The 13,158-nt window shown below is 39.8% G+C and overlaps 1 protein-coding gene across 7 annotated transcripts in view; it reads left to right on the forward strand.

The window, feature by feature from the left end:
* LOC128694541 (rho guanine nucleotide exchange factor 11) overlaps positions 1-13,158 on the forward strand; it is a 474,507-nt gene that overhangs the window by 139,226 nt on the left and 322,123 nt on the right. For 6 of the 7 annotated variants that reach the window (XM_070095938.1, XM_070095936.1, XM_070095941.1 and 3 more), the window contains one exon: positions 6,631-6,798. The exons of the other annotated variant lie outside the window; for it this stretch is intronic. In XM_070095938.1, coding sequence (XP_069952039.1) covers positions 6,631-6,798 — 168 coding nt within the window. The remainder of the gene's footprint in view (positions 1-6,630; positions 6,799-13,158) is intronic. 7 annotated transcript variants of the gene reach the window in all.

Raw genomic sequence — 13,158 nt, forward strand, 5'->3', positions numbered from 1 at the left:
AAGGGACTTCAATCTCTATTCATACGGAAGATTTCTAATGCAATGAATTAATTTTGTCATTCGTCGCTGAATGTTTTCTAACAAATTTATATCCATTCTGTAAAATGGAGACCAGAACTGAGCTGCATAATCTAGGTGAGGCCTTACTATTGATGTATAAAGCTGAAGTATAACTGCTGGACTTCTGTTGCTTACACTTCTTGATATAAATCCCAGCAATCTATTTGCCTTATTATGCACGCTTAGGCACTGCTGTCTTGGTTTAAGGTTGCTGCTTACCATAACCCCCAAATCCTTTTCTCATTCTATACGGCTAAGTTCAACATTATTAAGCTGGTAGGTGCTAGGGTTATGAACATTTCCGAACTTTAGAACTGTACATTTATCTACATTGAACTGCATCTGCCACTTTTCTGACCATGAATTGAGTTTGTCTAAATCCTCCTGAAATTCTGAGACATCAACATTTGAATCGATTATCCTACCTATCTTCATGTCATCAGCAAATTTGCTTATGTCACTAGTAATTCCCTCATCAAGGTCATTTATATATTTCATAAACAACAATGGGCCTAAAACTGATCCCTGCGGAATGCCACTGGTTACAGATCCCCATTCAAATTTAACCCTTTGACTGTCGCAAGCCCCTTTCTGAAACTCATTCTATGTCGCAAAATTTTTGAAAAAAAAAAATTGTTTTCTTATGAAATGATAGAGAATCTTTTCTTGATGGTAATGATACCAAAAGTACGAAATTTGGTCGAAAACTCCCGGAATTACGCTCCCGTGAAGTTAGCAGTCTCAGCGACATATATGCATCAGCGATTTCGCCAACTTTGAGCCCTGTTTTTGGCCAATTCCGTTGTTCCAGTTGACCAAACTCATAGCTATTTCTTTAGAACTTCATTTTTTCTATCAGTTGAGTACAAGAAACTGCCCATTTACTGATTTGAACTACTCAATAAAGTGGTCAAAATTTGGCAATTTGGCCAATTTCACACAAATTAAAAAAGATGCCAATTTCAAAATAGGTTCCAGAATAAACAATGTAGACATTCTTGGCACTAAAATAACATATCCTCTGTTTATTAGTCACGTCTCTAGGCCCCTCTTATATTACTATTGCTTTCTATTTTGATTTTTTATTCATGCAAAAAATACAAAATTTACTGTTATGCAAACTACTGCATTACTGTAACAAGGGTATAAATAATATCAGTGCACTAGTGAAAGAATATTAGACTCCCCAGCTGACGTGTGTTGGACGTATGGTGTGATTTGCTTACTCCTGAACATTGGTAAAAATCAAACATTTCCTCTACTTTGAGCTCAATTTCAAGGTCGTTTTCATCATGAAACTAATCAAAATCATCTCTATTTCTGTAATATGTTTTCGAGTTTATCACGTGAGACCATGAAAACGAGAATACAATGATAAATACTATACGAAAATACACCTCAAAATCGGCGTTTTAATCCAAAAAGAATGGTCGTTTTTTTTCTCATTATGCACTGTGTGCTGCAGGATTTTTTTTGTGGTGCACACTGACCACACAGACCCATTCTCTAACATGTGGGCCTACCAGCTTTCTCCTGCTTGATTTGAAGCCGCTAGAATTTACACGCATAAATGCGTCCGAAACAGTGGTGCGTAAGACGTATGTATACGACCAAAACAGTCAAAGGGCTAACCCCATTTATGCACACTCTGCTTCCTATTAGTGAGCCATGACTTGATCCATGGCAGCACTTTTTTTATCCCAGTGCCATGAGCTGCCACTTTCTTTAACAGTCTTTGGTGCAGAACTCTATCAAAAGCCTTACTAAAATCTAAATAAACAATATCGAATTCTTTATCCTGATCAGTGGCCTTCAAAGCTTTGCTGAAGAAGGTTAATAAATTAGTTAGGCAGGAACGGCCCCTCGTGAATCCATGTTGAGTATCATTAATCAAATTATGCTTATCGAGATGGCTTCTTATATTATCAGCTATAATTGACTCTAGTAATTTGCCTACAATTGAGGTTAGGCTTATTGTGCGGTAATTTGATGGTAATGACTTGTCCCGTGCTTTAAAAATAGGAATTACATTAGCCATCTTCCACATTTCAGGCACTACACCTGTTTGAAGAGATAAATTAAAAATATTAGTTAAAGGTTCACAGAGTTCCATTTTGCATTCAGAGGGTTAAGGGAACAAGACCCTCACGAATGTTGAAAATTTGCGAATGTTTGGTGCCCCAATATACTGTAGGGAAATATAATGCAATACTGCTTCCTTAACCTATTGAACCATGAGCAATCATAAAACACTTAAAAACATCGTAAAATACATAAGTGTATTATATATACATACATACATGCTCCTCTCACTCCTATATTTGTCCAATCTCTTTTTAAAGCTACCCAAGGTCCTATGGAAACTAAAACCTTGAACATAAGAACATAAGAAAGGAGGAACACTACAGCAGGCCTGTTGGTCCATACTAGGCAGGTCCTTTACAATTCTTCCCACTAACAAAATATTTGCCCAACCCAATTTTCAATGCTATCCAAGAAATAAGTTTTGATAATTCTATTTACTCATTATGCAAGTCTCACTCAAATCCAACCCCTCTCACTCATGTATTTATCTAACCAAAATTTGAAACTACCCAAAGTTTTAGCTTCAATAACCCTACTGGTGCAGTACTCTATCAAAAGCCTTACTAAAATCTAAATAAACAATATTAAATTCTTTATCATGGTCAGTGGCCTCAAAAGCTTTACTGAAGAAGGTTCATAAATTAGTTAGGCAGGAACGGCCCCTTGTGAATCCATGCTGAGTATCATTAATCAAGCTACGCTTATCGAGATGGTTTCTTATAATATCAGCTATAATTGACTCTAGTAATTTGCCTACAGTTGAGGTTAGGCTTATTGGGCGGTAATTTGACGGTAATGACTTGTCCCCTGCGTTAAAAATAGGAATTGCATTAGCCATCTTCCACATATTAGACAATACATACACCTGTTTGAAGAGAAATATTAAAAATATTAGTCAGTGGTTCACAAAGTTTCATTTTACACTCTTTAAGAACCCTTGAAAAAAGTTCATCAGGGCCCAGGGACTTGTTTTGCTTTAATTGGTCTATCTGTTTGATAACCATTTCGGAAGAGACTATGATAATGCATAATTTATCATCTTCAGGTCCACTATAAGAATTTATTACTGGGATAGTGTTTGTGTCTTCCTGAGTGAAAACCAAGAGAAAATTATTATTAAGAATAGAGCACATTTCATTCTCCTTGTCAATAAAATGCCCAGAAAGGAAAACAAATGAAAGAAAAAACTTTCAACATTCAACACTTTCACCATCACTCATAGATAATCACTGTCTTTGCAGAGGCACTCAGATATGACAGTTTAGATGTCCCTCCAAATAGCCAATATCCCAAACCCCTCCTTTAAAGTACAGGCATTGTATTTCCCATTTCTAGGATTCAAGTCTGGTTTCCCTGAATCCCTTCAAAAATATTAGTCTGCTCACACTCCAACAGCTCATCAGAAATTTAAAAATACAGTGGACCCCAGATTAACGATCACCTGCCAATGCGACCAATTATGTAAGTGTATTTATGTAAGTGCGTTTGTACGTGTATGTTTGGGGGTCTGAAATGGACTAATCTACTTCACAATATTCCTTATGGGAACCAATTCGGTCAGTACTGGCATCTGAACATACTTCTGGAATGAAAAAATATCGTTAACCGGGGGTCTACTGTATTCACAGAATGAATATGTCTCTTTATTATCAATCACTAATATATATTCAACATTTGAGTATGTAGGGGAGAGGGAGATTATTTCCCAGTAAAAGTAGGCCTTAGACAGGGATGTGTGATGTCACCATGATTGTTCAGTATATTTACAGATAAGGTTGTAAGAGACGCGAATGCTTGGGTGTTGGCAGGAGGTGTGGGATTAAGAAATAGAGAATCTAATACAAAGTGGGAGTTGTCACAGTTGCTTTTTGCTGATGACACTGTGCTTTTGGGAGATGCTAAAGAGAGGTTGCTGAGGTTGGTGGGCAAGTTTGGGAGGGTATGTAAAAGAAGGAAATTAAAATTAAAAGTGAACATAGGACAGAGCAAGGTGATGAGGATAACAAAAATTAGGTAATGAAAAATTGGATATTAAATTGGAGGGAGGAAGTATGGAGGAAATGAATGTATTCAAATATTTGGGAGTGGACTTGTCAGCAGATGGATCAACGAAAGACAAGATGGAAAAGGGTGATGGAAAAAAAGTGAGTGGCACACTGAGAAGTCTGTGGAGACAGAACGTTATGCATGGAAGCAAGGAGGGGAATGTATGAGAGTAGTGGTACCAGTGCTCTTATATGGATGTGAAGCATGAGTGGTGAATGTTGCAACAAGGAGAAGGCTGGAGGCAGTGGAGATGTCTTGTCTGTGGGCAATGTGCAGTGTGTAATATAATGCAGAGAATCCATAGCGTAGAGATTAGAAGGAGTTGTGAGGGTTTCCAAAAGTATTATCCAGAGGGCTGAGGAGGGTTTGTTGAAGTGTTCGGACATTTAGAGAGGTTGGAACAAAATAGAACGACTTGGAGAGCCTATAAAGCTGTAGCGGAAGGAAGACAAAGTAGGAGTTGTCCTAGGAAAGGTTGGAGGGAGGGGGGTAAAGGAGAGTTTTGTGTGCAAGGGGCTTGGACTTCCAGTAAGCGTGTGTGAGTTCTAGATAGGAGTGGAGACAAATGGTTTTTATGACTTGACATACTGTTGGAGTGTGAGCAAAGTAACATTTATGAAGGGGTTCAGTGAAACTGGTTTGCTGGACTTGAATCTTGGAGGTGGGAAGTTCAGTGCCTGCACTCTGCAGGAGGGGTGTGGACATGTTGCACTTTTTTTTATTGTAGTGTAGGTGCACCTCTGGCAAGACAGTGATGGAGTGAATGATGATGAAAGTATTTTTTTCCTTTTTTTGGTCTCCCTGCCTTGGTGGGAAATGGCCAATGTTTTAATAAAAAATAAAATAAAAATTTGTAATAGTATCCCTAGGGTAAGTAAATGACTGTTAAAGTCACAGCAGTTTGTAGTAGTTATAATGAAATTATCAGTTACTAGCCTTCCTGTGCCAGTTTTTAGCTATTTTTCCCTCGGTTTACACCATAATAATTAAACATTTTGCATAAAAAATGATGCAGTTTCTCTACCATCTTGTAGCTAAACTGTTCTAGAAGAACACATCTTGTTTGACAGTTTACTGTGCATATTTTTAAGCTAATTGAGAGCCACTTGCTAGCATTTCCATTTATCTCAGTATTTGTGTGTGTGTGATCACCTGTTTGTAGTTACAATAATAGATCTGTCTCTAGCATCTAGTTATTAGAAAAAATAATTTGCTCCTCCATTTGTAATCAGATATTTTCTAGTGGCATTTCTATACCATTTTTCAGTATTTTGAGAGACAGACAGACACCACATTACAACTGCATATTCCAGTTTTAGTTTGAAATGTGTAATGAGAAATTATTTTAGCATATATCATCTATACAGTCAAAAAAATTACCTGCAAGTCTTTGGTCTCTGTGGTTTTGTAAAGTAAATTTTCATTATTGTTTTTTACTGTATATCTTGGCTTATGCATGCTTTTACTATTTTTTGAACTTGTTCACTGTAGCTACAATTACATAACAATTATTCAGCTTTTTTCCTTGTATTTTTTTTTTCAAATTACCATAAAGTACAGTACATGAGGGCCCAGCATATACAGAACCTATTTTCAGTGTTCCGAGTTTTTGTTGGCTTTCAACTGAGCCATTGTTCCACCCGCCAGTGACAGTCACCAGCACGTGGAACATAATGAACTATGGCTCAATTTGAAGCCAACCAAAATGTGGAATACCAAAAAGAAGGTGCTGTATATGCAGGTCCCTCCTGTATTCATTTTCCGACTTAATATTTCCTAATGCTTTGCACTTATAGCCACTTTTATCCTCTTCAAAGCTCTTTCAAAGCATTTTGACTTATCCTGAATATTTTTTGATTGGTCATTTTCCTTGGGATTTTTAAATTATTTTTTTCATACCAAATTCCACTTCACTGTTTATTTATTTATTTATTTCACATGATTTTGTATGCAAAAACCTCTGAAATTCTTATCTTTTCTTTGCAGTGGTCATGGTTTTTGCATGAATAACACTGTACTAATCCCCTTAGTGAAACCTTTTAATACCCTTTATCCATGTGTGTGTGTATCAAAACCTTGATTTAACGGACCTCAGTTTAACAGATTTCCGATATAACTGATGACATCTGTTGTTAAGTCCATAAACAATATATTAAATCCATTCTTTTCAGAATTGTACATTATTCTTATGGTTCATAAAGACTTTTTTTTTTAATTTAATGGACACCCTCTCCTCTGCGTAGTCCAATTAATCAAGGTTTCACTTTGTTAAATGTTATTAATCAGATTAAACAGTTTTTAGGAGGGTATTTAATTTTATAATGACTATTTTAGTTTGTAAGTAAAGTTTCTGTCTTAGCAATCTCATGTACCCTATTAAACCAAGTCATGTCTTGCTGTGCTTTACTAACTGCCTTTCCATCGGTATCTGTTGGGTAGTGTGATGGTGGGGGAGAATTTACACCTTCAGCTCCCCCTGTCCCTCCCCCCCATGGCCTCCCTTTGCCGAGCCGACCAACCTTACCAGGCCTGCCACCCAAACCAGGTTCACATCATGCAAGTCCTTTTACTTCACAAGTTACAAGCCCTTCCAGCCCAAATGGACAGGTAACTTGACACAGACCTGATGTTTCTGCTTGCTTCTTTTCTGTAGAATGATTGCAGCGGACTACTTAAGTTAGTATGTACGTATACTGTTTATTGAATTGAATTAGTGTTGAAGTGGAGAGCATTGATTTTGCTGTTTTGTTAAATAGTGCTATATACTGTATTCAGTAGTGTAACCAAGAATGTTATTGTAGTAACCCCTTCACTGACCAAAGCCTTGAAATTAAATGTGCTTACATTAAAAAAAAACTTATAAAATGGTAGAGAATCATTTTCTGAAGATAATGACACAAAAAGTACAAAATTTGTTGGAAAAACTTACAGAATTACACGGATGCAAAGTTAATGGTCTGGGTGCGATTTATGCATCAGCAATTTTTCCCAGTTTGAGTTGTGTTGTCAGCCAATTCCATTGCTCAAATCAGCCAGATTCTTAGCTATTTTGCTAGTATGCCGCTGTTGATCAAGCACAAGAAACTGCCCATTCAACTATCAGAGTTACCATATAAAGTGTGCAGAAGTCAGTAATTTGGCCAAATTTACTCAAAAAAAATTCCAGTTTAAAAACTATAATAAATAAGCACTGTAGATATTCCAGGCACTAAAACAATGTTTCTTCTGTTCATTAGTCACATCCTCAGACCTTTATTTTTTTGCCTTCCATTTTGAATTCCCCAAAAATCGACGGTTTACCCTGTTCTCGGATGATAAAATATAACCAGGAATGGTTGGTCATGGTTTACACTCTCCCAATAATTGAATCAGACCTAGTAAACGCTTATAAAACAGACTAGGGGGGTTGTATGGGGGCTTACTCATCCTCAGGAAAAGTGGAAAATTCAAATATATCTGCTACGTTGAAGTCGATTTGAAGATACCACCAGCCCTAGAACCAATGAAAATCATCTCTATTTCAGTATTATGTCTTAAATTTTGTCAAGTGATACCAATTAACACCTAGTACAACCATAAAAACCAACCTAAAAAATATCTCTGTCACTATTTTAAACCAAACACAAGGTCATGTACTGTGGGGGGCAGGATTTTCTTTATTAGATCGTACACATTCACCACTCAGGCCCATTCTCTCGTCTAGGCCAGAATTTACTGCTCACGGCTTATCTGAGCAAGCTGAGCTTATGGCATAGATCTATGAGGGACCCTGGGATCAGTGACATAGATTTACTTGACTCGGCCAACACCCTTACCCTATTGTTTACTTCTGTTTGATGAGGAGTCACTGTCCTGGAAATTATGGAAGAAATTACCATCAGTGTTACCTGAGCTTTCATAATGTAGTATCTTATTTGTGATAGTCTGTAACTAAATAGATTAATCATTGCTAATGAGTTACATAGCCTTAATCAGATTGTAAAAATAATGACATTTATTTTTGTGCATTGAGAATGGGTGCACCCTTTTGTAGTTTGGCTTAGTCATCCATTTACTTTAGTCCATATTTTCTACCAAAAAAAAAGAAAAACTATTGAATTCTTTTTTTTTTTTTACAGTTTTCCATATTTTCTTCCAAAGAAGATGAACATAATTTAGTGATCAAATCTCACCACCTGCTCTTGATTCTTTGAAATGAGTTTGTTGGCTGCTGTCAAATAAAAAAAAGCTATTTATATACATTGGTTTTGATGAACCACTCAAGAATTAGCACCTGTCTGTTTCACTCCCACACCACACCAGCTTGGGACTCTTTCCCACTTTCTGTCTTTCTTTCTTCCATCCTCTAGCAATCCTGTTATATACACTGAATCAGGATTATCAAGATCTGGAGCTCATTCTTAGATGCTGCCACTGAGATAAGACCCTTCCTGTTTCTAGTCCAGTAGGGGCAACTTATTTTACAAATAACCATGTCTTTGGAGAGAGAGAGAGAGAAAAAAAGAGAGAGAGAAGAGAGAGAGAGAAAAAGAGAGAGAGAGAGAGAGAAAGAGAGAGAGAGAAAAAGAGAGAAAAAGAGAGAGAAAAAGAGAGAGAGAGAGAAAAAGAGAGAGAGAAAGAGAGAGAGAAAGAGAGAGAGAAAGAGAGAGAAAAAGAGAGAGAAAAAGAGAGAAAAAGAGAGAGAAAAAGAGAGAAACAGAGAGAGAGAGAGAGAAAGAGAGAGAGAGAGAGAGAGAGAGAGAGAGAGAGAGAGAGAGAGAGAGAGAGAGAGAGAGAGAGAGAGAGAGAGAGAGAGAGAGAGAGAGAGAGAGAAAGAAAGAGAAAGAGAGAGAGAGAGAGAGAGAAAGAAAGAGAGAGAAAGAGAAAGAAAGTGGGTGAGTGAGTATGTAAGTATGCTCTACTTTCTTGGTTTGCCTACCCCGTCCTCTCATCTGCAACTGTTTGACAGAGTAGAGAACAGAACAAACAGGAGGAAGGTTCAGAAGTATCTCTGGGACTTCTCTCCGAAGATCAAGACTGCCGTCATGGGCTGTGTCGTAAAGTCATAGCTAAGATAATCCATCACAGGGAAGCACTCCATGAGCTCCTCAAATTATTAGATACCCTTCAAGCTATTGTAGAAGGCCAGTGCAAACCTACATCAAGTGACATAAGCTGCTGATGGTGATACTATATTGACAAGGGTTGGAAGTCCCACACTGAGGTCAACTCAGATGTAAATAACTGGTGGAATTCTGTCATTGCTAATGCTCCACAGACAGAGCTCAAAACACTGCATTTGGTAATTCTAGACAGTTCCTCTGCCCACCACAGAGGGAACAGATCCTCTTCCCAGTAATGAAGCAAGCCTTGCATCTGTTAACTCTCCTACACCTGACATCACTGCTTCAGCACCTGCCAGTACACCAGACAGCGTACATACCATCACTGATCCAACAGATGTCAGCACACCTGCCAACACTACTCCAACATCTGGCAGCAGTGTTTCATCTGCAAGTACTGAGTCACGATTTTCTCCACCAGAGATTGGTGCAGTTAATAATCAGGGGACCAACATTGCACAGGAACAAGTGCTGCGCCAAAGAACGAACAGTAGGGACACATCTATCAGGACTGTTCTGGGGCGTGGTAGAGGAAGAGGACATCCACAGCCATCTCGCCTTCCATCAACACAGTCCCAGGAAAACATTCATCAGATACACAATCATCAGGCTCACCAGCGGCAGAACCTGCGGATAAATCAGCAGCGAAACACAAGAGGTGCAATAAATGGGAGTCTACCCTCCCAGGCACCTAGGCAATGCTCTCACTGTCACTGGAGGGGGCACACCACTAACAACTGCCTGCAAGATACCAGGTGCAGTTGCTGCCACACGAAAGGCCATCAGGAGGACCAGTGTCAGAAGAAAAAGGAACTTGACAGGCATGACCACCTGTTTAGAGATCTGTTCTCGGAACAAACCAGCAGGATCTCTAAATTGGTGAACACACACGCTACCCACTCAGCTACTCCTATCTCAGCCCAGCAGGTGGTTTTGTGCCTTATACAAGATCACAGACCTACATCCCAGCAGCTGCCTCGGTGTCCTACCTCTCTCAAGGGCAGGCACCTTATACACCCACCACCTCTAGCCAGTTTATTAGCATTCTGTCGGCCAACATTAGAGGTTTCATTACCAATGTTGGAGAGCGCATGCACAGTTTTGTGAATAGTCAACATCTCGACATAGCAGCTGTTGAAACATTTTTGGGCGACAGGACTCCAGAAAATTTTGCAAGAATTGTTGGCTACATCTCATGGATGAGAAGAGACAGGCAAGGGCAAGGAGGTGTTGCTGTGTGCTTCTCTAAAAGCGTACATGCCCAGCACATTGATGTTGCCACCCCTACTCATCTGGAAATGATGTTCTTCAAGCTATGCATAAACACTAGTACTTTTGTACTAGCATGTGCAATGTACAGACCTCAGTGGCAACATGCAGACTCCATCAACTTCCTAATGGAAAATGTGGACTCCCTTCTGCTACAACACAACTGTCAACATATCATAATTGTTGGTGACCTCAACCAACATCTTATACAAAGGAACTTTGATGACCTTCTTGCAGTGTTTGACATGAGAAACTTTGTTGATTTCCCCACTCACATCTCTGGCTCCTCCCCTGACCCAGTAGTAAGTGATCTGGGAGAAGGTATAGTCACTTGTCAACCCGTCGGTTATGTTAGATCGTCTGACCACAAGGCTATTTTTTACGACACAAGATCCCAACAGAATGAGGTGAGGAATCCACACATACAACCTGGCTATGGGAAAGAGGAAACTGGCCAGCCCTTTGCTCTGAGCTCTTCACCACCGATTGGAATGCTCTTCTCCAAGGGGATGTTGACAACCAAGTGAATGATTTCACTGGACATGTCCTTAATCTATAACAAGTACACATCCCTCACCGGCAGTATGTGACGAAGCTTACAGATCAGCCTTGGTTCGGCTTTCGTTGTAGAGAGGGTGCTACTGCTAAGTACAAGGTTTGGCGAAGGTATAAGAGACATCCCACTACTTATAACAAGAACTTGCACAGGCAAAGCATACGGGTGAAGTTCAAAAGTAGGCCATATCTAGACGGAAGACGAGCCCAAAAAGAAAGCTGATATCAGGTAGAGTGGGCACCAAAACCTGGTGGTCCTTGGTCAAGGACAGACAAGAGTATCTGCCTGATGAACTTATTCCGCCTCTTAATCGACAGGATGGGATCCCCTCAACTAGTAGTCAAGAGAAAGCTGACCTCTTTGCCGAACACTTTGATGCCAAAATGGAGGTTCCTGATCCAGCACGGGACCCTCCTTGGCTAGCTGCAAGAACTGTGTCAAAGCTGTCAGTGGTGACAATCATACAGGAGTAGGTGTATCTTCTTAAGTCGCTTGACCAAGAAAAGACTGTGGGCCCAGACAAGTTGAGCCCAAGATTGCTGAGATGTGCAGACCAGCTAGCAGCACCTCTAACTCTCATCTTTCATCACTACCTAGTACAGTGTAAATGGCCTTCTCTATGGAAAGAGGCAAATGTAGTCCCTGTTCACAAAAAGAAGAGCAGAGCAGAAATCAGCAACTACAGACCAGTGTCACTCCTGTCAATCACTGGCAAGATCCTTGACACAATAATCTCAAGACAAATGAGTTTTTTTATTACTATCCATGGCTTTATGACCGTCAATATGGCTTCAGGAAAGGTTACTCTGCTGCTGATCTGTTGTTAAACCTCTCCACTAAGTGGAACAAATCCCTAGATGAATCCAAAGTCAGCTGTGTGGTAGCACTGGACATTGCCGGTGCTTTCGACCGAGTGTGGCATCAGGGCCTCTTGGCAAAAGTACAAGCACTGGGAATTTCGGGCTCTACGCTATGTCTCCTCAGTGATTACCTTCAAGGTAGATCTCTAATCGTAGTTCTCAATGAGACAGAGTCAGCAAGACATCCTGTTGGGGCACGTGTTCCACAGGGTAGCATGCTTGGGCCATTGTTATGGAATGTCTACTTCAATGACCTTCTTCATCTCATCCCAGAATCCAATGCATATACAGACGATTATACTCTGACATTTACTTATCCAAGACAGGAAATGCCAGCTGCTCTAAGCTACATCAATCACCAGCTAAGAGCGATATCAGCCTTGGGAAACCGATGGCAAGTAACATTTGCTCCTGAGAAAACACAAATGATGATCACATTGTAAATCTTGCAAACAAGGCAGCCAGGAAGCTTACAGCACTTCGCCGTATCTCACATCTGCTTGACAGCAGGGGTTGCAAGATTTTGTATGAGGCACAAGTACGCTCACACCTTGAGTATGCTCCACTTTCTTAGTTTGCCTGCTCCCCTTATCATCTGCAACTGCTTGACAGAGTAGAGAACAGAGCAAAACGTCTCATCTCTCGCCTGGACCAGTCTTGGATAGATCTGTCATTTCAGCAGAGCCTTCAACACAGGAGGGATGTGGGTGGCCTTATTATTATGTACAAGGCCAATATTGTCAAAGTACCACACTTGGATCCACTTCGAGGACATTGTGAAGCAAACGTCTGTACCACAAGATGGGCAGAAAGCAGCAACTTCACTCTGGCTGTACCCTTCTCCAGAACATCACTTCATCTGAGATCATTTATCCCCAGGATGACTCGAGTATGGAACACATTCATACAGCATTATGATGGCAATGAGATAAAGTCAGTTGATCAGATGAAAATGCTGGCCCACAGATGGCTCCAACTTCATCCTGTTCCCTACTTGTATGTTTCATAAAAATAAAAATGCTTTCAAATGAGCTGATGTAGATAACAGCTCTTAGCTTGCCAATAAAGTTAGGAATCCTTAACCTGTAAATAGCTTGTCAAGAAAGCTAGGGATCCTTAACCTAACCTTGTCAAACCCTGGGTAAAAGAGAGAGAGAGAGAGAGAGAGAGTGAGAGAGAG

The sequence above is a fragment of the Cherax quadricarinatus genome, chromosome 51 (assembly GCF_038502225.1).
Source record: "Cherax quadricarinatus isolate ZL_2023a chromosome 51, ASM3850222v1, whole genome shotgun sequence".
Taxonomy (NCBI): domain Eukaryota; kingdom Metazoa; phylum Arthropoda; class Malacostraca; order Decapoda; family Parastacidae; genus Cherax; species Cherax quadricarinatus.